This window comes from Aspergillus udagawae, assembly GCF_001078395.1.
Source record: "Aspergillus udagawae IFM 46973 DNA, scaffold_1, whole genome shotgun sequence".
Classification (NCBI taxonomy): Eukaryota; Fungi; Ascomycota; class Eurotiomycetes; order Eurotiales; family Aspergillaceae; genus Aspergillus; species Aspergillus udagawae.
In genome coordinates, this window is record NW_025091264.1 from 355,610 (window position 1) to 378,065 (window position 22,456).

The following is a 22,456-nucleotide window of genomic DNA, read 5'->3' on the forward strand; positions in this document are numbered from 1 at the left end:
CGCACTTTCTAGTGTAAGAGTCAAAATAGCATTGTTTAGTCTCAATTGCGTCGGTACACTTTGTGTAGAAATTAGCATACTCTTGGAGTAACGGGGCCCAGGGCAGTTTACCTTTTTGAAGTCGCAATGACAAATAGCGTTCAGCCCACTTTGTGACTCATAATGGCATTGATTCGTTTTTGGATCGCACTTCTAGTTTTGAAAGATCAGGCTCTTCGTCTCGTACCTCAATAAACCTTAGAGACTTACTCCTGGGTACTGAACCTGGTGATTGTTTTCGTTTCTGACATCCAAGTCATTGGACGTAGGAGACCCAGGGCTCACTGGACTAGCTAATGCTCCCAGAGCAGCAGAGAGGGCAAGTCCAAAAGACGTAAGGGTAAAAGCTTTCATGATGACGGGGTGCACCTTTGGTTACCTGAGAAGCAGGACTGGTATTTGGGAAAAGGGATTTGTGTTTTCATCTAACCTCCAGTATGTCGGGTCTGCAGTCATCTTATATAGACTCGATTTCAATCCATGGTGGGAGCTCTCAGACAGTACCACAGTCGGAGGTCTTCGAGTCGTTGAAGGCTGGGTACCTGGGCAAACTCGCAACAACAGTAAGGTGCATGGGAACATTTAGGCCATCCCAACCTGCCAAGCGTCCCTCCAAAGAAGGAATATGCTGCATCAACCAATTGCCTGAGGCTATATTGTTAGCTGATTGTTGGTATACGGCCACGGTCCAACTTCGCAGTGGACTAGCCGCTGGCTCCTGTCCCCAAGCCGCACAATGGAGAAGGGTACCAATACAGAAAATGCATGGCCCCAGTGGATACCCCCTATTGGCATCTTACCGGTAGATACCGTCGCCCCCACTAAACGACAAATATACGCCCGTGCATTAGTGTTGTCTTAAGGAGATTGCGGCACAGCTTCGACCAACATCAAGCTTATGTATAACAATAATAGTGTCTCTAGAAAAGTGGAGTAGCTCACAGCCTCATGATGATCGTCTGATCGTCCATGACTAATGCTCGATCCATGCGGTACTTCTGACACTCGACCCTTGGCATCGAGCTTTCGTAAGGACTGTCGTTCCTGTCCAATCTCCATTCTGGGCCAATTCGGAGAGGGCCACGAAGGCAACCTTGTCCATGAAGTATTCCTGCTTCGCTTCTGAACGCGATGCAACATCATTCAATGTAGGAAGATTATTACCTGCGCTGGAAGCTCGCGGCAACGAACTTTGTCAAACCCCTTTAGCACTGTGGTCATTGATCACCGCTCAACAAGGATCATATAAACAGGGCAGGGTGGTCATTGATCGCCGCTCAACAGGGATCATATGAACAGGGCAGGGCAACAACAAGCACCGCAGACCAATCGTGGGATATAGCGTAAAAGTACCTAGAACTATCCACCTTCACAGTGTCAATCAATGAAACTTCTTAGGCGAGTCGGCGGCGTACCTTCGGGTTACAATTTTGAGCTAGTAATGCAGTGGCCAGAGGGTGCTTAGGAATACTAGATAGATTAGGAAAAAGCTATACATTTTCTATAGAGTTGTTGGCTCTATAGAACTACTTCAACTGAGGCCGAAGGATCATGGCTTTTTTGATATCTTTGTGTTATCAGGTGCATTGACATGGACCTTGGGCTTCACAGAACATAGTAACACCGAATCTACAATGTATGCCCATCCTTGATCAGATATGGTATTGAATAGTTGCTTGTAAAGTATGCTGGATGACTGAAACACATGCCACTGCTCTGCCTGGTGTTAGGTAAAAACTCGCCCTTGCTGAGCCTGCTCCGAACCCTGCCATTGTAGTCGCTTATAAAGTAGATATTATCACCAGGGTCTGATACCAATCCAGTTAATGATATGCAAAGGTGACCACGACTTCCGTCCCATGTCTCCGCATAGCCAGCGCTGTGTCGTGGGACATCTCCTGGCAAGGCAGCTTTGTGCAAGATCAGTAGTTGATCGAGATAGCTTTGACATAGAGAATGAACTGCGGCACGCGCTATCCGCGCCCTTTTCACGCTCAACTTCCAGAGTGTCATGGAACATTTGCCACTAAAGACGCTGGCAGGATCCGTAACCAACTGAATACTCTGAGCAGCAATCTGATTGGGACGTGTCGGTCAATCGCCTGTTCACCAACGCTTGATATCAGTCCTGCACGCCTGTCCATCGAGGCGATGTAACAATTACTCCATCGAGAACCCAACTCTCTAGCCCAAGGGCGACTATCCAACAGCGGAGTCCATGGGAAACTGGACACTTGTCGGGAAGTTGAACTCCAATACCAGTCGAGTGGGCAACATGGCCGGAATCTCTGTGACCGGAAGGATATAAAAAGGTCGATGCTCGCTGCCTCTGGACGACTTCTCTACTACCAACGCACTCAGGAACTCTACCTGCTACCATCCAGAATCCATACAATCTTTCTGTCTTTCTCTGACCAAGAGCCCTTTATCCAAACCACCACAATGCAGCTTATCAACCACGCCGTTTATGCCGTCACTGTCCTGGCCACCATTGCGGCAGCAGTCCCCGGCCCAATCGTTGCTAGGGGTGAAAAGTTCCCCGTTTTCAATGGCGAAAAATCCGTCATGGTTGAAACCGAACCCTCTGCGGAGACCGGCAATGTTTTGATGGCCTTGTCCGAAGGGGACGTCGACTGCAAGGGCTCTGCCTTGTGCGAAAGACTCGGTTCTAGCTGTGACGATGCTTATCGCAAGGTTGTTCCCAGCAACACCTACAGCACTTACCTCGAGTATGTCTACGCTTTAATGAGAATGGATGATTTGACTTTTCACTAACTCGACAAAGCAAATCCAATACTGGAACCTGCAGTGGAACCTGCGGCCTTTTTGTCAGCGGCAACCACTGTGAAGTCATGGGGCAGGATTTGATGGACGCCTACAATGACATCCGCAACCGAGGCCATTGCAGCCATTGCGGACGCAAGCAAATCGCCAACGGCTGTATGATCAAGATTGACCGGGTGACGGGTTGTTAAATGGAGCTCCGGCGTGCTGATCGGATGGGAGGTGCATACCGTACACATTTGTATTTAGGGCCACAGGGCCCCAGCCTTGGCTTTTAGTTTCCAGAATGTAGCTGAGTTCGAGTCCGATTATTTCTCTACAATTGGAAGAAAGTAGTATGGATTTGAAGCTTCTCAAATTCACCAAACCGTACTAGAATTTTCATGATGGACATCGCTTAGCAGTTGCTTCACTTTGAAATAAATTTCCCTAATTGGGATAGGAAGAAGGTCCAAGGGTTACATCGCATTTAGCCAGTCATAGCTAGTGGCTGTAGTGTTTCTTAACTCAGGGACTAATTGACAGGTAGTCTTCAATTTCTGATCCGGTTGGTTGAGAGGGTTTAGAGGCGACGATCCTGTGGGTCATCTTGTTGGGTCTAAATGTACGCCAACCCAACTAACCTCCACCACGAACCCTTCGTTTGACTATACCTTTAGGCTGACTGGGTAACCCGTTCAGGGATCCTATCCTTAACCTGTCTGGGCAAAAGACCCGCAGTCCCTAGTCCCTCCCCTGTGGGCTGAGGCAATCTCTGAGCCGCTGGCTCAGCCTTCTGCCTGGGGGAGGTTCGGTGTTCTCCTTACCTTCTCCAGGTATCCCACAATCATTCCCGCCATTTTCATCATTCTCATCATGCAGCGGTCATGGGCCACCTGGTGTTCACTTCGTCGGATGCTATTCGCAGTCGGCGTTGGCGCTTGCGGTGTTTTCGTCTATTTGATATGGTTTGGAATGAACTCGGACCGTGATAATGTCCCCCCGCTCCTCACACAACTCATCCCAGCAGGCCACTGTACTTGCCAATCATCCACTTCATTTCAGTGCGCCGACTGCCTCACCTGTCTCGCCTCGCCACCACCATCGGAACCAGAACCCCTTGCAGCTTGGAGCTTCCAGTACGGTCGAGACGACCAGAAGCTAGGCCTGAGCCAGAGTCAATGCCAGGCAGCATTCCCCGGTCTCTTCCAGGATATCCACCGCGGCATCGAGTATTGGAAATCGCGAGGAGGCATATCAAGAGACGATCTGGGTGCGGTACCATTCGAGGATGGTATGGCTCGCGCCATCATCTCCAACGGAGACTTGTACGTCGTGGCGACAAGAGCAAAAGGGGCCGACCACCGGCGCAAGATCCTTGGTACTCTAGGATCTATCCATCGGGCGCTATCCGCGTCCTCGAATCGTACCTCGCACCCCACAATCGAGTTTATCTTCTCGATCGAAGACCGCGTGGACGACGTTGACGCGGTGGGCCACCCCGTCTGGGTGTTATCGAGGAAAGCATCCGAGGAGTCGGTCATTCTGATGCCCGATTTTGGGTACTGGTCCTGGGCCAAGAGTAATATCGGCCCATACGGACAAGTCCTACAGCGCATCATGGCCGCTGAAACCAATCTGAAATTCGCAGATAAAGAACAGAAGCTGGTCTGGCGGGGGAAGTTGAGCTTTGCACCAAAGCTGCGTCGGGCGCTCTTGGACACTGCACGGAGTAAGCCTTGGAGTGATGTGAAGGAGTTGGATTGGAGCAAGAAGGCCAACTTCTTGTCGATGGAAGATCACTGTCGGTACATGTTTATTGGACATGTCGAAGGTATGTTTCTTTCAACTCAACTTGCTGGACAAGGCTGACAGATATCGTTGATATCCAGGTCGCGCATACTCGGCATCTCTTAAATACCGACAAGCCTGTCGGTCCGTCGTCGTGGCGCATAAGCTGCAGCATATCCAACATCACCACTATCTCCTCGTATCGTCCGGTCCGGAACAGAACTATGTGGAAGTCGAGAGAGACTTCTCTGATCTCCCAAAACGCATGGACGAACTCTTGAAGAACCCGGACAAGGCAGAGCGTATAGCCAATAACAGTGTCAAAACCTTCCGAGAGCGATACCTAACCCCAGCTGCCGAGGCATGCTATTGGAGAGCTCTGTGGAAGGGATGGGCTGAAGTCTCATCGAATGTCACCCGTGACGTTGAACAGCCGCCGGTGGACAGGGGACTTCGGTATGAATCTTTCGTGTTGCTTGACAGTAACGATATGTTCAAATATTCATTTGGGTAGGAGTAAGAGGGGATGTGTTGGATATGGATATAATATTATGATAGTCGATATAATGGCTGTATGAATGACAAATATAATGAGACGACTGCCTTGCAGGTACCATGGGCTGATCATCCCCACTATATCCTCCCTTGTTGAATTGATCGTACAGCGATGCAGCACCACGTGGTTCGGTGGCTATAATGCGACGGATATAGGAGGGGTCTGCAAGGGAAACAATCTGTCACACTGTATAGGAGTCGCACGACATTAAATGTCCTATTGCAGATTGTATTCATTCAGGCTATTGGATTATTTGTCCAAGTTTCTATCATGGTCGAGGAGCGTATAGAACGCCAATTTCGAAGGATGTCTCGCAATTGGCTATTTGAGTATTCGCGGCACAAACCTCGGGAAGAAAATGAAAGGATCCATAAAAGTATAATTCGACGTCTGAAAGATCTATAGCTCTCTCCGAAGCTTGGCAAAACCATTTATCCAAATTGATAGAAGCAAAGCCATTACTGTCGGCCAACTCAAGTGCTGCGTGCCACAGAGAGCTCTACTCGCTCAATAGAATCGATACAACTCTGGCTATCTGCCTGATTAGCTATTACTCATAGTCTGACGAATGCTAAAGGCTGCTATGTGGGGAGCATATCAACTCGTGACTTCGTATCATGACTGGTGGAGATAAAACTTCCATCAACATACTACTACCTGGCCAGGGTGCTTTTTCACTAGGATTGAGTCAATTTTCGAGACAGCACAACGAGGACGGTAGTATCGGTTAAACCTGCCACCTTGGAGTCTTAGATTGCGCCAGGCAGTCAACAGAAGTCGCAATCATTGTGCTCGAGGCTGTCTGTATAGTCTTAGACTATGTCAGGAACCCCCTGTAATGGGCGCCATCTAGGCCACAGTGCAGCCAGGATCATTTGGAAGGATTCGCAGTGATTCGCTTCTAGACTACCAATCTGATCAATGGAAAATCGCTCAAGGTACTTGGCTGTATTTGGAGAATCTCAAAGCATGTACCAACTTCCAGTTTAGGCTATCCTACATTCATGCATATTTAGCGGCTCTGAATCCTTCAAAATCTTATTCTTTGATATTGCCTAACCATCTTCGCTCCGCATTGCATGACAGCTGAGAAAATCCCCTCATTTCCTTTGCAGCGGACCCACCTTTACTTTGAATAGATCAATAATTACCTAAGTAAATACGGTAGTGTATTGCTAATTGTTACCACCGAGATATAACAAAGGTGATACAATACAATGTTACTTTGTATTATATCAGTGTATTGCACAGTATTTATCTGGTTATATATCTGGTGCAAATGGGGATTCAGCCCCCATACTCATACTCCATGAAAACAGGTCTACTACTGTAGAGGCAGTACTCTCAAATTCGCCCGACTAACACACTAGCTCTGAGGCTGACCTGATGCTGTCGGATAAAATCTAAGACTATCCTTTGTAAATTTCAAGTAGTATGCAAATGATTTATATTGCGTGATAGTTCACTAAAGCAGTCTTGGTCTCATCTTTCAATCCAAGTGTCTTGTCACTTCTCGAATTGCCCTGACCCTGCTCTATTGGACTGCAGCAGAACACCACAATGAGCTCCTTCCCGCCTCCCCCTACTGAATCTCTAGGTGGGCTGCCTATGTCGCAGAATAAGTGCATAGAGACTAATCTGCCTTCATTTCAGAGTGGGACAAGCTCGGGATTGCGCCTATGAATGGTCAGTATCTGTCCAACGGCCCGATGCAGTGGACGCTGACTGAGAGCCTTTGCGCATGTAGTGAACGCTCATGTCGAGTGTGATTACTCTGTGTCCACAGGTCATTGGTCTGAGCCCCGACTGGTGGAAGATCCTTTGCTGCGGATTCACGGTCTTGCCCCTGGGCTCAACTATGGTATGTGCACAGAACAAAGCCATTCGAGCCAATCTCTAACAATGTACTAGGCCAGCAAGCGTTCGAGGGCATGAAAGGTATCCTGACACAAGACCTACCTATGGCTCCTGGATGGATATCGGACTGACTATGGATCAGCCTATCGTGACCCCCAAGGACAGATCCACGTCTTCCGGCCCAAGGACCACGCAGCCCGTCTTGCTCTGTCATGCTCGGCCATTGCTATTCCTACAATCCCAGAAGAACTCTTTTTACGTAGTGTCAATTTGGCCGTTGCCAGGAATGCGGAGTATGTACCCCCACATGATACGGACGCTGCTCTGTACATTCGGCCTCTGGCCTTCGGATCCGATGCTTTCTTTGCTGTCTCTGCTGGTACGGGATACAAGTTCTGCATCTATGTTCAGCCTTATAAAGCCTACCATGGCAGTCAGCCTATTCCAGCCCTGATTCTGGAAGACTTGGACAGAGCTGCTCCCAAAGGTGTGGGCCATGTTAAGGTTGGCGGAAACTATGCCCCTGTCCTGAAATGGAGTGACCAGGCCCGCGCTGAGGGCTTCTTCATTACCCTGCACCTCGATAGCCGGACCAACTCCGAAATTGATGAGTTCAGTACATCAGGATTTCTCGGTCTGAAGAAGACCGGGGAGTCCTTTACAGTGGTTGTGCCCAGTAGCCGCTCGATTCTGAAGAGTGTAACAAGCACCACATGTCTGGACCTGGCCAGATCCTTGGGTTGGAATGTCGAGGTCCGCGCGGTAAGTTTCGCCTCCTCAATACATTGGACTCTGATGTTATATCTATGGGATCTGTGGTCTGGATATCCTAACCCATGTACAGATCCCATATTCCGAGCTCCCCTACTTCACTGAGGTCGTGGCGGTTGGCACTGCGGCAATGTTGGTCCCCATCAGATCAATCACCCGGAAGTCCACTGGTGAGACTTTTCAGTTTAGTACTGATGGCCCCGGCGATGGTTGTCAAAAGTTGCTGCAGACTCTCGTGGACACTCAGAAAGGAAGAGTCAAGTCCAACGAGGATTGGCTGTGGCAGGTTTCGCCTGTTGGGGAGGGCGCTGGGGATAGCAACGCACCATAGTGACTGACCCACAGAGTGACATGGGGTTGGAGACTTGCATGATGCAAGTAAAAGCACAATGCAATGTTACACATGCGGAACGATTAGGCATATACATAACAGAGATGCTCTGTCCTGTGGCGGGTGAAGGCAGAAAGATTCTTCAGGGTATTTGATAGTCGATCATCTACTTAAGAGTAACGATTCTTGAATGACTTTTCTTCATCCATATTTCTTTCACATTGCATGTGCTTCTCCCTTATCTATCCATATTTCCAATTATTTAAAGGCACATAAACATTTTTGTTTTCTACGTTGTGTGAATTATCGCCAGCACATCAATCTATGACTATTAGGAATTCATGCCTTCATTTTGGCTGTGTTGGTATTGCTGAGGGTTGCAGGGTCGATACCTCAGACATCATCCCGTCTTGGTGCCTTAATATCAAGGCAATCAGTCATTTCACATATCAAATCAGCAACGTATACCTGCAGCGCCAATTCCCGCACTGCCAGTGGAATCAATATGACACGCTAGTCAGACAATATGCAGTCCTCTTTCGGAAAATGGTAGATGGACGGCAGGACTCCCTAATCTAGCTAATAATAGGCCGCTAGGCCGCTAATACCGCACATATGCATCAGCAATATAACGAACAATCCAACATACGTTGTCGGTTTAGATTGGCGTAATACCGCCGACAAGTAAGTTTCTTGTCTTACATTTTATAGATTACATTGCTTACATACATACGTACGTACAAATGCACCTACGTACGTACATACGTCTGTACATACATACATAACATTGACTTCATACATACCGGTCATGTACCAAATACATCGTTGCATTACATGCCAGGTCAAGTATACAGTTGCCACCATCCACACCATCATGACAATATCTTCAAAAAAAAAAAGTGGTCACCTCTAGATTCTCGCGTCATCTTCGATAGCAAATAGCCAAAGATGCTACTGCACCGTGGGGGCCGGAAGTACCGTCTACGGCTGCGGCCACAAGGAAGAGAGCTCGAGATGCCCGGGTGGAAGCATGCGGCTGAGATGAACTAGTTGCTAGCACCGGGCATGGCAACCCAGTTAGGCGGATGTTGGAATCTCACATGCTGATAGAAGTATTAATCGGGATTGGTGATCAGCGAAGGATGAACTTGTCAGAGCTGCGCCTCTCGAGAGCGTTCAGCCGACCTGAAGCCAAAGTTCTGTGCACCGGGACCGAGTGTCGAAGGTCAACTGACAGTAAGACAGGTCATTCTTACTGTCTCACTTGGTCCTTCTCTGACAAAGGGAAGTTCATACTTCAAGTGCCTAATCTGACTCTTCTCGAACGATCAACCTCGACTCGCGCGGAGGTACCATGGCCGTCGATATGGATGCCCAGCGCAAGCTGGCTCGCATATTGCTCATTGAGCTCATGGCGTAAGTAGCCAATGTGATGAGAGGGAATGCTTGTAAAGAACAGTGACTGACAACTGGATTCCTCAAGATATCAATTTGCCTCCCCGGTACGATGGATTGAAACTCAAGACGTAATCCTCTCGCGCAGGGAATGCGACAAGATCGTCGAAATTGGGCCCAGTCCTACACTGGTTGGCATGTTTCAGCGGACTATAAACAGCCTCTATCAGACTCAGGAGTGCACAAGACCTAAACCTCGCCGACTCTTAAACTCAGAGAGGGACACCAAAGAAGTCTACTTCGAACACGTTCCTGCTCCAAGTTTCCCGCCGAAGGAAGATCATAAGAAACCAGCAATCGCAGTTACATTATCGACTGTGGAAACAGAGCTGGCACCTGTATCAGAATCCGTGGCGGTATCTGTGTTGACACCGAAGTCAATGCCAATAGAGCTTGAAGACGAGGGAGTCAAGGCGCGGGATATTGTGACAACGATAGTGTCCAGAGTGCTGAAAAAGACAACGTCAGATGTTGACGGGACAAAGTCGATCAAGGATCTTGCTGGCGGTATGTCAACAGTACACTGGCCCTTCGACAACCTCTCCGGATGCTGATTGAATTTGCAGGCCGATCGACACTGGAAAACGAGATCGTCGGTGATCTCCATGGGGAGTTCGGCTCGCTGCCAGAACGCGCAGAAGACGTACCTTTGACCGAAGTGTGGGATGCGATCCAGTCAAGCCATAAAGGAACGCTGGGCAAAGTGTCCACGAGCATGATCAACTCGCTTTTCACTTCTAAATTACCCAGCGGCTTCACTACAGCTATCGCGCGAGATCAACTCAGTTCGCAGTGGGGACTCAAACAGGGACGACAAGACTCCTGCCTGCTTCTTGCGGTCACAAAGCAGCCTGCCGCACGGATTTCTACAGAATCTGATGCAAAAGCATTTATTGATAGTGTTGTTGAAAGCTACGCCTCGAAAGAGGGCATTTCTTTGCGCACATCTCATTCCGCTACGGATGGAGTCTCAGCTCCCGGTGTAATGGTCGACCCAGAAGCTCTTCGAGCACTGTCTGAGGCGCAAAAAGCGCTGTCCAAGCAGCTCCTCGACATATATGCATCCCACGTTGGTCTTGACCAAGACGTAGATCGACGTGCATTGGACGCTCTCCGTCGTGACGTCGAGACAAGACTGCAATCCGAGCTGGATCTATGGACTGCAGAGCATGGGGAAGACTACGCGAACGGTATCCGCCCCCAATTCAATCCCCGCAAGGTCAGATTGTACGATTCTGCGTGGAACTGGGCCCGCCAGAGACTCCTCGAGCTTTTCGACCTCGCAACCTCGGTACAGCGGGGAGACGATATCGCTCTCGACCGCCATAGTGTTTCACAATCTTGCTTTGCAATCGCAAATGCAGCGGATGAGACAATTCTTCCGGTTCTAGACGAGATGATGACCAAACTGCGCGACCATACGCTTCTGTGCTCCATCTTCACTGATCTCGAGGCATATTGCAAGCAAACGCTAGAGTGCGCACCAGTATTCAAGGGGGCACCCAAGCAAACGGCGCCTTGCACGACCATTGATGAGGATGGAAAGATACAATATCTTGAGAAGAAACGCTGCGGCGCGGCCTCATTTGCTGACCTGGCCATGCCAACATCCGAGGCAGTGAAACCGTTTCTACACTTGAAGGAAAAGCACGCACATGGATGGCAGTACAGTCACACATTGACCTCACGGCTCCATGATGCTCTCAGTCATGTGGAGAAACGTGGCGAATCATTCAGTGGCCAAACCGTGCTGATCACAGGTGCCGGTATTGGTTCCATCGGGGCTGCCATGATCCGACATTTCTTACAGGGGGGTGCCAGAGTGGTGACCACAACATCCTCACTCTCTCCCGATGTGGCCCGGAAATATCAGGCTATCTACATGGAGGATGGTGCTAGGGGCTCCCAACTAGTCGTGGTCCCGTTCAACCAGGCCAGCGTCCAAGACATAACCTCCCTGATCGAGTACATCTATTCACAGAGCGGTCTTGGGTGGGATTTGGACTACCTGATTCCGTTTGCTGCCATTAGCGAAGCTGGGCGAAAGCTGGACTCCATTGACTCGAAATCTGAGCTAGCCCACCGTCTGATGCTGACAAACGTGCTACGCCTGCTGGGGGCTGTCAAGACCTACAAGGAAAAGTACGACTACCAATCCCATCCCACACAAGTGATTTTGCCTCTTTCTCCCAATCATGGGACTTTTGGGGGCGATGGCCTGTACAGCGAATCCAAACTGGCGTTGGAGACCCTGTTCAATCGGTGGCATTCCGAGGATTGGCAGGACTACCTGTGTATCTGCGGTGCAGTCATCGGATGGACACGAGGGACCGGTCTGATGAACCAGAATGACCTCGTCGCAGAGGGCATTGAGTCTGCCGGAATGCGGACCTTTTCCCAAGAGGAGATGGCCTATGTCCTGGTCTGCCTGTGTCTGCAGAGCATCAACGAGCTTTGCCAAGAGCAACCCCTTTACGCGGACCTGACCGGACGCATGGCAGAAATGCATGGACTTCCAGAGAAACTGCAAGGCCTGCGTCAGGAGCTCAAGGAACGGAGCGAGATTCAAGCAGCGCTGTTCACAGAGTCTATCCTAGAGCAGCAATGTATGATCCCGAGCCAATCATCCGTACTGAGAACCACCAAACCGGAGCAGCTCGAGCAAAGATCTCATGTCCGCTTGGACTTTCCCAGGCCGCTTGATTACGAACGAGATATCAGCTCTCTCAATCCCGATCTCCACGGAATGGTGGACCTACACCGTACTGTAGTTGTGACTGGTTTTTCGGAGATAGGACCCGTGGGCAACGCTCGCACGCGATGGGAGATGGAAGCATATGGCCAGTTGTCCCTGGAGGGAACCATTGAAATGGCCTGGCTCATGGGCTACATCCGGCACTTTGCCGGAACAATAGATGGAACGCCCTACTCGGGGTGGATAGACGCTGCGACGAAGAAACCAGTGGCCGATATCGATGTCAAATCAATTTACGAGGAGAGGATTCTGAGCCATACCGGGATCCGTCTCGTCGAGTCTGAGAAGAAGCCATTTCTACATGAGATAATACTGCAGGACGACTTGGAACCTCTCCATGTGCCCGGATTACTCGCCGAGCAGATGAAATCTGAGCATGGAGAGTTCGCTGATGTGCAGCAATCCACAACACCAGATCTCTTCAAAGTCCAGCTTCGCAAAGGCGCGAGACTCTATATCCCTCGCGCAATGCAATCCAATCAGACGGTTGCCGGACTCATCCCGACTGGTTGGGACCCTCGAACGTACGGTATCTCCGAGGATATCGTGACTCAAGTCGATCCAGTGACGCTGTTCACGCTGGTGTGCACTGTTGAGGCGTTACTTTCCTCCGGCATCACTGATCCGTACGAGCTTTATCAATACATCCACGTCTCCGAGGTGGGCACATGTATCGGTTCGGGGCTTGGAGGCGTGTCTTCCCTCAACAAGATGTTCAATGGCCGCCAAACCAGTCACGACATCCAGAAGGACATCCTCCAGGAGACTTTCATCAATACAACCGGTGCTTGGGTCAATATGCTTTTGCTCTCGGCGAGTGGACCCCTTCGCACCCCAGTCGGCGCGTGCGCAACAGCCCTCGAGTCCCTAGAATTAGGGTACGATACCATCGTCACGGGCAAAGCTCAGTTCTGCTTGGTCGGCGGCTGCGATGACTTCACCTCCGAGACCTCTCAGGAGTTTGCCAACATGAAGGCGACCAGTAACGTCGAAGAGGAAATGGCCAAGGGTCGAGCTCCCCACGAGATGTCCCGGCCAGCCACCAGCACTCGCAGTGGTTTTGTGGAATCCCAAGGTGCCGGGCTACAGGTCTTGACCACGGCGGCACTGGCATTGAAAATGGGCTTGCCAATTCGCGGCATCGTCGCTTTTGTCAATACGTCCAGCGATAAGGCCGGGCGCTCTGTGCCAGCTCCTGGCAGGGGAGTCCTTACCAATGCCAAACAAGTTGCCTCCAAGGTACCATCGCCTCTCATGAACATCCGCAATCGTCGGAAGCGGTTGGAATTCCGCCTTCGCCAGATTTCAGAGGCCCGGGACGTGGCCTTGCAGGATCTCGAGTTCGAGGGGGCTGCAGTGGTGGCCCAGGACTCGACCGTGGATGTTGGCGCCTATGTCAAAGAGCGTCGCCAGCAGATTATGGCTGACTTTGTTCGAGAAGAGAGGGAATGTCGCTTCAGGCTGGGCAACGACTTCTGGCGAAACGATCCATATATTGCACCTCTGGCAGGCGCGCTGGCTACATGGGGACTGACCATCAACGACCTGGATGTGGCATCCTTCCATGGTACGTCTACCGTGTTGAACGATAAGAATGAGTCCAGCGTCATCCAACAGCAACTGCGCTCGCTGGGCCGACGGCAAGGCAACCTCATCCTCAGTGTCTTCCAAAAATACCTGACCGGCCATTCCAAGGGCGCCGCGGGAGCCTGGATGCTCAACGGGGCCCTCCAGATGCTCGACTCTGGACTGGTCCCTGGCAACCGCAATGCTGACAATGTCGATCCGGCCCTCAAGGAATTCGACCTCATCGCCTACCTTCAACGGCCGATCCGCGTCCGCGATCTCAAGGCCGTTTCCGTGACATCCTTTGGATTCGGCCAGAAGGGGGCGCAGGCCCTGTGTATTCATCCCCGGTATCTCTTTGCCACTATAAACCGGGAAGAGTACCAGGCTTACATGGACCGCTGCACGATGCGACAGAGGAAGGCAGACATGTATTTCTACGAGGGGATGAACGGCAATTCCCTCTTCAGGGCCAAAACAACGCCGCCATTTGTCCCATCGCAAGAGACGGCCGCGTACCTCAATCCGGCGGCTCGCTTTCCTTGATGATATCCCTACTTCTATTGCGTATAGTTGTTATTTATGACTCTATCTTGAGCTTTTTGTACCGGCGTAAAATCAATATATCATATTTGACATTCTGATCAAGATTCGTCGCTCTTCTTCTGGCAGCTCATTCGGCGCTTCAGCCTTACTATCAAGAACGCTTACTCGAACTTTTCCTCCCGCCTGATCAGGACGTAGACTGAATTGGCCTTGGTACAGAGGCAATCCCTGTCAGTGCTCATGCTCGCTTAGTGCGTCAACACATTCTCCACGTGTATATCCACAAGCTTTACGGAGTAGTATCCATTATAATATTACTAGACAATGTCTCGGAGCTGGTGGGGCGGCGAACGGAGAAAATCTCCGGGATAGTTAGTGATTAATATCAATTAGTCAATATTGCTACTTTTCGAGAGAATTTAATATCATGCCATATTAATATCTGTGTTACAGCAGGGGTCTGTAAGTACTGGTGATATTGCTGTAATGATGTATCGCGTAAAGTACGCTTGTATCTTACCTAAGTATCAATGGATATGAGGTATTTGTATCAATACAGCGGTGCTGTATCTGTATCCGTGGCTAATACCAATACTACATACACATCGCTTACCATCTCACTTACTCTGGCAATATACCTGGCTTCTATGAGGAAAAGGCACCAACCAGCAAGGCAGGCCAATGGCATGAGGGCTTGAATGACCAGGATTGAGAGCTGAGACGGGCAACAGGCGGTGCAATGTCAGATCGAGGCTCAGACTCGTGGACTGTTGAATGACTGGGATGGGGTATCCACACGGTAGGAAACAGTGAAAATGATACTGGACGAGCCAGGATGGTCGAAGATGTGCTTATGGTTCAGTAGCAAAGCTGTAGCATTGTCCGCGTTGGTCAGCTTCCATCTATATTGCCAGACCACGAAGTCTGCACCGTGAGTGATAGCACAGATTCATTCCTACGCCATTTCCACACACACGACGAGGAATCATGGAGAGCCCGTGGTCATCGCTGGGATCTCAGTTATCGTCTTCTCCCGTTGCTACGCCGTGGGAGGAGCTACAGCAGCAGCCCCTTTCTCTGGATGAAGTTTTGCTTCAAAGTGGTGCTGTTCAATGTTCAATTCCGGTTTCCCATCAACTGGCTCAGAGATGCGAGGAACTTAGAAGAATATTCACCATATCACAAGAGACGTCTTCACAAGATCAGCAAGAATGCTCAAGTTCTCTCGAGCTATGCTCCTCCTTTATGAAGCTAATCCTGGACTATATAAATGAGGGATCCTCGGACTCTTCACTCGAAGTGGCCATCCTCAGAGAAGTCCTGAGATTTGTCCAAACCAAAGTACTTTTGAATGAGAATATCAACACCGTTCTGGCATCCATGAGCGGAGCGAAAGCTCTGGATACCTCTATTCTACGCACATACTTCCAAGCCTGCGCCGTGACCAAGCACAGATGCGCTTCCGGGGCCAGTCAACTCCTCGAAAATGTGCAAAGAGGCCACGCAAGACTGTTTGCGCTCTTCAATGGTCAAGGGGTGGAGACCTACTTTGACGAGTTGGCTGAGACTTACAGCATCTATGAAGAGCATATTACACCTCTCATGCATCTGCTGTCTGATACCCTTGTTCGCCTGGCTGCGGATGACCGGGTCAAGGACCTGTTTTTGCATGGACTCGATATCGAAGCCTGGCTCAGGACTCCAGAGTCTCGTCCTAAACTCAACTATCTCACTACTGCTGCCGTCAGTTTTCCTCTCATTGCCGTCTCTCAGCTGGTTCAGTACGCTGTTGTGTGCGCCAACCTGGACATCTCCCCCGGAGAACTGCGGCAGTTTCTGTCTGGCTCAAGTGGCCATTCCCAGGGAGTCATCGTGGCATCCTTCATTGCTGCTGCTGATTCGTGGGACGGCTTCTACAATGCCGCTCAGCAAGCCGTTGAAGTGCTATTTTGGATCGGTGCTCGGTGTCAACAGAGTATAACGACCTCCCCATCAGGCTTGGAGCAATCTCTCCCGTCGTACATGCTCAGTGTCAAGGGACTCTCTCAGAGTGCTTTGCAGAAACAGATTGACAAGATAAACGCGCATCTTCCACCGCTTGAAGCCGTTCATCTCGCTCTGGTAAATGGGCCACAACAGTTCGTCATGGCTGGGCTGCCACGCTCGTTGCAAGCACTGAACAAAATGCTTCAACTCCAGAGTCGCGGTTCGTCTCAGGCAACCAACCTCTCTCGGGTTCCCTTTAGTCAACGTCCTCCGGTCATCAGCACTCGGTTCTTACCTATTGCAGCACCTTTCCACTCACCATACCTGCAAAAGACAGAGGAGATACTCCTGCAAGATCTGGCGTCTTTCACTCTCCGTGGTGTCGACCTTGCGTTCCCGGTGTATCATACAGAAACTGCCAAGAATCTCCAGAGCAGCCCGAATGTCATCCCACAGCTTGTGCAGATGATCTGTACGGGTCGTGTAGAATGGGAGATGCTGCTGCAAAAGGCCTTGCCCGAATTCACCCATGTCTTGGATTTCGGTCCCGGAGGAGACGCAGGCATTGGCAGTCTTGTCAGCCAGCAGCGAGACGGCACGGGTCTGCGCGTCACCGTTGTTTCTACTCATAGAGGCTTGAATGCACACTTAAGTTACGCTGGAGACTTGTATTCGCGGCGTACTGCCGTTCAATACAATCCGATATGGGGCACTGATTACGCTCCATTACTCGTCCAGTCGCCCGCGGAAACCCGCCTTCTGGTAGACACCAAGTTCAGCCGACTCCTCGGTCTTCCACCAGTCATGGTGGCCGGCATGACCCCCACAACTACGGCTCCAGATTTTGTGGCTGCTATAGCTAATGCCGGGTATCACGCCGAATTGGCATGTGGCGGGTTCCCTGACGCCGACAAGATGCGTCAGGGAATCCTGTCACTCGCCGCGGCAATCGCTCCGGGGCGCGGGATTACCTGCAATGTTATTTACGCCAACCCACAAGGTATAGCATGGCAGATCCCCTTGCTCGCTGAACTGCGTCGATCTGGAGTGCCTATCACAGGGTTGACTATTGGGGCTGGTGTGCCGTCTCCGGATATTGTGCAAAACTATATTGACGAGCTGTCGCTGGAGCATCTTGCACTCAAGCCAGGCTCAAAAGCAGCAATCGATGCGGTTTTGGACATTGCACGCGCCAATCCTAATTTTCCAATTATCCTGCAATGGACCGGTGGCCGCGGAGGAGGTCATCATTCCTACGAGGATTTCCACGCGCCCATCCTCGAGCGGTATGGCCAGATCCGGTCTCATTCCAACGTGGTTCTCGTTGCGGGCAGCGGCTTCGGGGACGGAGAGGGTACTTATCCCTATCTGAGCGGCACATGGTCAGAGAAGTTCGGCCGTCCTCGCATGCCATTTGACGCGATTCTCCTTGGTAGCCGGGTAATGGCAGCACAAGAGGCGCATACCAGTCTCGCGGTCAAACAGGCCATCTGCCAGGTCCCAGGGGTCGTCGACTCCGAATGGGAGGGCACATACAAACGGCCCACCGGAGGAATCCTGACTGTGCGCTCGGAAATGGGGGAACCAATACACAAGTTGGCCACCCGAGGAGTGATGCTCTGGGCGGAGCTAGACCGGGACATTTTCAGTTTACCTCGGGATAAGCAGAAAGAGGCTCTCCTGGCTCGCAAGGAGTATTATATTCGACGTCTGAATGAGGATTTCCAGAAAGTGTGGTTCGGCCGTGATGCCACCGGAGCAGCGGTCGACTTGCAAGAGATGACTTACGCTGAGGTGTGGCAGCGTCTCGTTGACCTGCTATATCTGCAACACTTGCAGGTATGGATTGACCCGTCTTTTCGGAGATTGGTATGGGACTTTACTCGCCGCTTGGAGGAGAGACTCAGTCCCAGTGGGTCAGACGAAAGGATCGCAGCCGTTCTCCAAGATCTTGTTCAGCTCGACAAGCCTGAGCAGCTCCATAAGGATCTCTTCGGCAAGTATCCGCAGGCAAAGACCGAGATCATCACTGCAGCGGATGCCGCATACGTGGTTTTGCTTTCGCGGCGGCGCGGGCAGAAACCAGTTCCCTACATCGTGACCTTGGACGAGGACTTGGAGTACTGGTTTAAGAAGGACTCACTTTGGCAATCGGAGCGCCTCGAAGCAGTCCCTGATCAGGATGTTGGTCGGGTCTGTATCCTTCATGGACCAGTTGCCGCCCAGTATACCAGCCGACCAAACGAACCTGTCCAGAGTATTCTAGACGACATTCATAATGACCACGTGACGCGAGTTCTGCAAGAGCAGTACTCGGGAAATCTTGCGATTGTTCCTTCAACTCGAGAAACTACAGGCTCTGATCCGATCCCGTTGGTGCTCGATGGCTTTGTCGTTGATGAACAGGAGGACGGTACCGTCGTAATCTGCGCGGCGGACTCTGCCCATCAGCCTTCATCGGAGCAGTGGCTGAAAATGCTGTCAAGAATATCCTCTGCGCCATGGTGCCGTGCCATTTTCACGGAGGCGATGATAGTTCAGGACGGAAAGATGATTGGTAACCCTATCCATAGACTCTTTACCGCGCGAAGAGGTCGAATCGTGGAAGTGCGGAATCCAGAATCTGCTGAGCTGCTGGAGGTTATCGTCAAGGAGGTCGAATATGAAAAGGCAGCCGGGGAACTCAAACAACACTTGGTCGCAAGTGCCTCTCTTCGAAGAGCTTCCAAGGCCGGCGATGTTATTCTGACTCTGTGGAGCTACGCCGACTTGGGCAGAGAAGCCGTGCCACTGGAGTTTCGATTTGAGTACAACCCGCAGCGTGGTGCTTCAAGCATCATAGAAGTAGTAGCAGGCCGCAATGCGCAAATCAAGCAATATTATCAAACCATCTGGATCGGAAATCAATACTTGGCTTTATCCCCTACATCGGATCGTGCCTTCCGCGGGGAGGACGTTGTACTGACACGAGAGATGATCCAGCAGTTCGCGCAGAGCATTTGCAATCGCAACCCCAAGTACACGTCGAATACTTCTGAACTCCTGGATGCGCCTCTTGACCTGGCCATCGCGCTCGGATGGAAACCTCTCATGAGCTGTCTGTTTCACCCGAGCATGTCTGGGGATATGCTTCGACTTTTGCACCTCAATAATAGTTTCGAGTACTGCGACGGCGCCGAGGCACTGAAGGAAGGTGACACTCTCTCATCAGAAGGATGCTTGGCCTCGATCAGAATCAAGAAAGGCGTAGGCAAGGTGGTCGAAGCAGAGGGAGTGCTTCATCGCAATGGCACCCCTGCAATCCGGATGAGGAGCGCTTTCATCCTTCTGGGTGAGTACAAAGACCACGAGAACACGTTTGCGACTGAAGAGAAGACGCTACGCCTGACTATATCCTCGGACAAGGATATTGCTCTCCTAGAGTCGCGGCGGTGGCTCTTGTTGAATGAAAACGTCGATTTGCATGACTATCTCCACGAAAACATCGAGTTTCATGTCAGAAGCCAATACTCGTTCCAGGACACAGACAGGTACGCGTATCTCTCTGTGGAGGGGCATGTCACCTATCAGCCGGTGACTGGGCCATCTCGGACGTTGGGGTCCATCAACCTCTCCGGTGACTCCTACACCAAGAATCCAGTGACAGACTATCTGCAGAGACACGGCAGTCAATCTGGTAGCACGTCTCAGCCACTGTCTCAAACACTCACTCTTATTGAGGACCTGCAGGTTACCATTCCGGATTATGCGGATCAATATGGGCAGGCTTCTGGTGACTGCAACCCGATACATCTGTCAGAGCTCTTCGCTAGCTACGCAGGACACGACACTCGCGTGACCCACGGAATGTTCACCAGTGGGTTGGTGCGAGCTCTGGTCGAGTCGCATGTAGCACAAAGTGATCCTTCCCGAATGCGGTCCTGGTCGTGCACCTTCGAAGGCAAGGTCTCTCCTGGAGATACGCTGAACATCAAGATCGACCATGTGGGTATGTCGCGCGGCAACCTATTGCTTTCCATCTTAGTACACAACGCATGTTCAGGCGTCAAGGTCCTTTCGGCACAATCCATGCTACAGCAGCCGATGATGGCATATGTTTTTACTGGGCAGGGCAGCCAGCAGCCCGGCATGGGAATGGAGCTTGGCAAGGAGAGTGCAAGTGCCCGTTTAGTGTGGCAAACCGCTGACAAGTATTTTGAGAGAACATATGGTAAGGCCGCTGGTACTCCATGGAGAGTCATTTTATCTGACTAGTCTAGGTTTTCCCATTACCCGTATTGTCCGGGACAATCCAAAGACCCTGACGGTATACTTTGGAGGAGTCAAAGGCCGTGCAGTTCGCGAGAACTACATCTCTCTCACGTTTGACACGGTCAGTGAGGATGGAACGGTGATTTCCAAGCGAGTCTTCCCTGATATTACAGCATCAACTCGGTCATACACTTTTCGGTCGACCAACGGCCTGCTTCATCAGACGCAGTTCACGCAACCTGCTCTAGCCCTTACGGAGATTGCACGATTCGAAGACATGCGTGACAAGGGTATCGTCAAGGATGATAGTTTGTTTGCTGGTCACTCGCTGGGCGAGTATGTGGCGCTGGCGGCAATGGGCAAAATCTTCACCGTCGAGGAAGTCTCTGCACTGGTCTTCTACCGCGGACTGACGATGCAGAATGCTGTCAAGAGAGACGCCGATGGCGCCACAGACTACTCGATGTGCGCTGTCAATCCGACTCGTGTCTCCGAGCAATTCAGCGAAAAGAACCTGCATTGGTGTGTGGCTGAGATTGCGCGCAGCACTGGTGGACTCCTCGAGATTGTCAATTACAACGTCGCTGACACACAATACGTCTGTGCCGGAGATGTGAGTTCTGCAAATACCTCAGTCGTGCTATCAACAAACTAATTGGTATTTATCTCCAGCTTCGCGGGTTGGCCACCCTTTCGGCGCTTCTGGATGCAATCGCGTCTGGCTCACTGAGTATCGCTTGCTCCGAGGACGTGCAGAACTTCATCCAGAAGACTCTGGCGCATCTTGAATCAGCGAAGAAGCCACTAGTTCTGCAACGAGGCCGAGCCACAATCCCTTTGAATGTCAATGTACCTTTCCATAGCAGCCTTCTACGTCCGGGTGTGGATTCTTTCCGCTATCTACTTCAGAAACATATCTCGGAGGCGACGCTCGACCCTCGTCGACTCATTGGGAAGTACATCCCCAACCTCGTTGCCAAGCCTTTTGAGCTCTCCAAAGATTACGCCCAAGGCATTCTGGATCTGACCAAAAGTCCTGTTCTGGAGAGTATCATCCAAAAAGTGAGTTGAAATGAATTATCATATCTAGTTCTAGTACTAAGAGACGCTTTTCTCAGTGGCCGTTTTCCGAAGACCGACAGGATAGGGAGTTGTTATCTTGCTGTTGAAGGGGTGCATATATATATCGTAGCATTTACAGAATTACATCTCATTTTGACTTACCAGGACACCTCGGTACACTTCGTAAGAGTGTAATGATATTTAGACATCTGGTACTGACTTCTTTTCTCTTTATCATTCTGATTTACTGCAGAATGGCGATGAAATATAATATCTCTGCCTTGAGGGCGAAAAAAAAAAAAAAAAGGCGAAAGGAAAAAAAAATGACCTACGCAGGATTCGAACCTGCAATCTCTTGATCCGTAGTCAAGCGCCTTACCATTGGGCCAGCAGGCCTAGATGTTAGATTTTACTGGCATTTTTGCTTACTTGAGCCACCACTAGTTATCTGACCCACAGAAAAAATAGGGCGATCCACCACACCTAAAAGGGCTGTAAAATATGATAGCCAGGTAGATCTACTGACCCATACTTTCTACAGCAACAGTACAACAGCTTGGTGGCATCAACCGACCCCTAGGTTAACTCATTCGTATATGTCAATGAGCCCAATCTTCGAAGAATCCAACAATACTCCATAAGTGTACTCCTGACCATTGGCTGGATAGACCGTTGCTGGCCTCTGTCGCCGGTTATGGCCCCCCAAAACGGAATGTGGATACCAACA

General features: G+C 50.7%; 5 protein-coding genes and 1 non-coding gene across 6 annotated transcripts; 5 read left to right on the forward strand and 1 right to left on the reverse strand.

The window, feature by feature from the left end:
* Positions 1-2,481: 2,481 nt before the first annotated feature.
* Aud_000104 (uncharacterized protein) lies at positions 2,482-3,014 on the forward strand (the record flags this gene model as incomplete). Its single annotated transcript, XM_043285621.1, has 2 exons — positions 2,482-2,768; positions 2,825-3,014. The coding sequence occupies 2 exons, from the start codon at positions 2,482-2,484 to the stop codon at positions 3,012-3,014; spliced, it is 477 nt and encodes a 158-aa protein (XP_043141556.1).
* A 664-nt stretch (positions 3,015-3,678) lies between these two features.
* On the forward strand, positions 3,679-5,107 carry Aud_000105 (uncharacterized protein; the record flags this gene model as incomplete). Its single annotated transcript, XM_043285622.1, has 2 exons — positions 3,679-4,636; positions 4,695-5,107. The coding sequence occupies 2 exons, from the start codon at positions 3,679-3,681 to the stop codon at positions 5,105-5,107; spliced, it is 1,371 nt and encodes a 456-aa protein (XP_043141557.1).
* A 1,721-nt stretch (positions 5,108-6,828) lies between these two features.
* On the forward strand, positions 6,829-8,108 carry Aud_000106 (uncharacterized protein; the record flags this gene model as incomplete). Its single annotated transcript, XM_043285623.1, has 5 exons — positions 6,829-6,835; positions 6,897-7,010; positions 7,061-7,087; positions 7,149-7,768; positions 7,851-8,108. 5 exons carry the CDS (start codon positions 6,829-6,831, stop codon positions 8,106-8,108), a joined length of 1,026 nt encoding a protein of 341 aa, XP_043141558.1.
* A 1,354-nt stretch (positions 8,109-9,462) lies between these two features.
* On the forward strand, positions 9,463-14,430 carry Aud_000107 (putative PKS/NRPS-like protein biosynthetic cluster; the record flags this gene model as incomplete). The annotated part of the gene is made up of 3 exons (XM_043285624.1): positions 9,463-9,524; positions 9,592-10,070; positions 10,130-14,430. The coding sequence occupies 3 exons, from the start codon at positions 9,463-9,465 to the stop codon at positions 14,428-14,430; spliced, it is 4,842 nt and encodes a 1,613-aa protein (XP_043141559.1).
* Positions 14,431-15,417: 987 nt separating this feature from the next.
* Positions 15,418-21,738, forward strand: Aud_000108 (putative PKS/NRPS-like protein biosynthetic cluster; the record flags this gene model as incomplete). The annotated part of the gene is made up of 4 exons (XM_043285625.1): positions 15,418-20,404; positions 20,459-20,626; positions 20,676-21,280; positions 21,340-21,738. The coding sequence occupies 4 exons, from the start codon at positions 15,418-15,420 to the stop codon at positions 21,736-21,738; spliced, it is 6,159 nt and encodes a 2,052-aa protein (XP_043141560.1).
* A 315-nt stretch (positions 21,739-22,053) lies between these two features.
* On the reverse strand, positions 22,054-22,125 carry Aud_000109. The gene has a single exon. It is a non-coding gene; the product is annotated as a tRNA-Arg (tRNA).
* Positions 22,126-22,456: the final 331 nt, after the last annotated feature.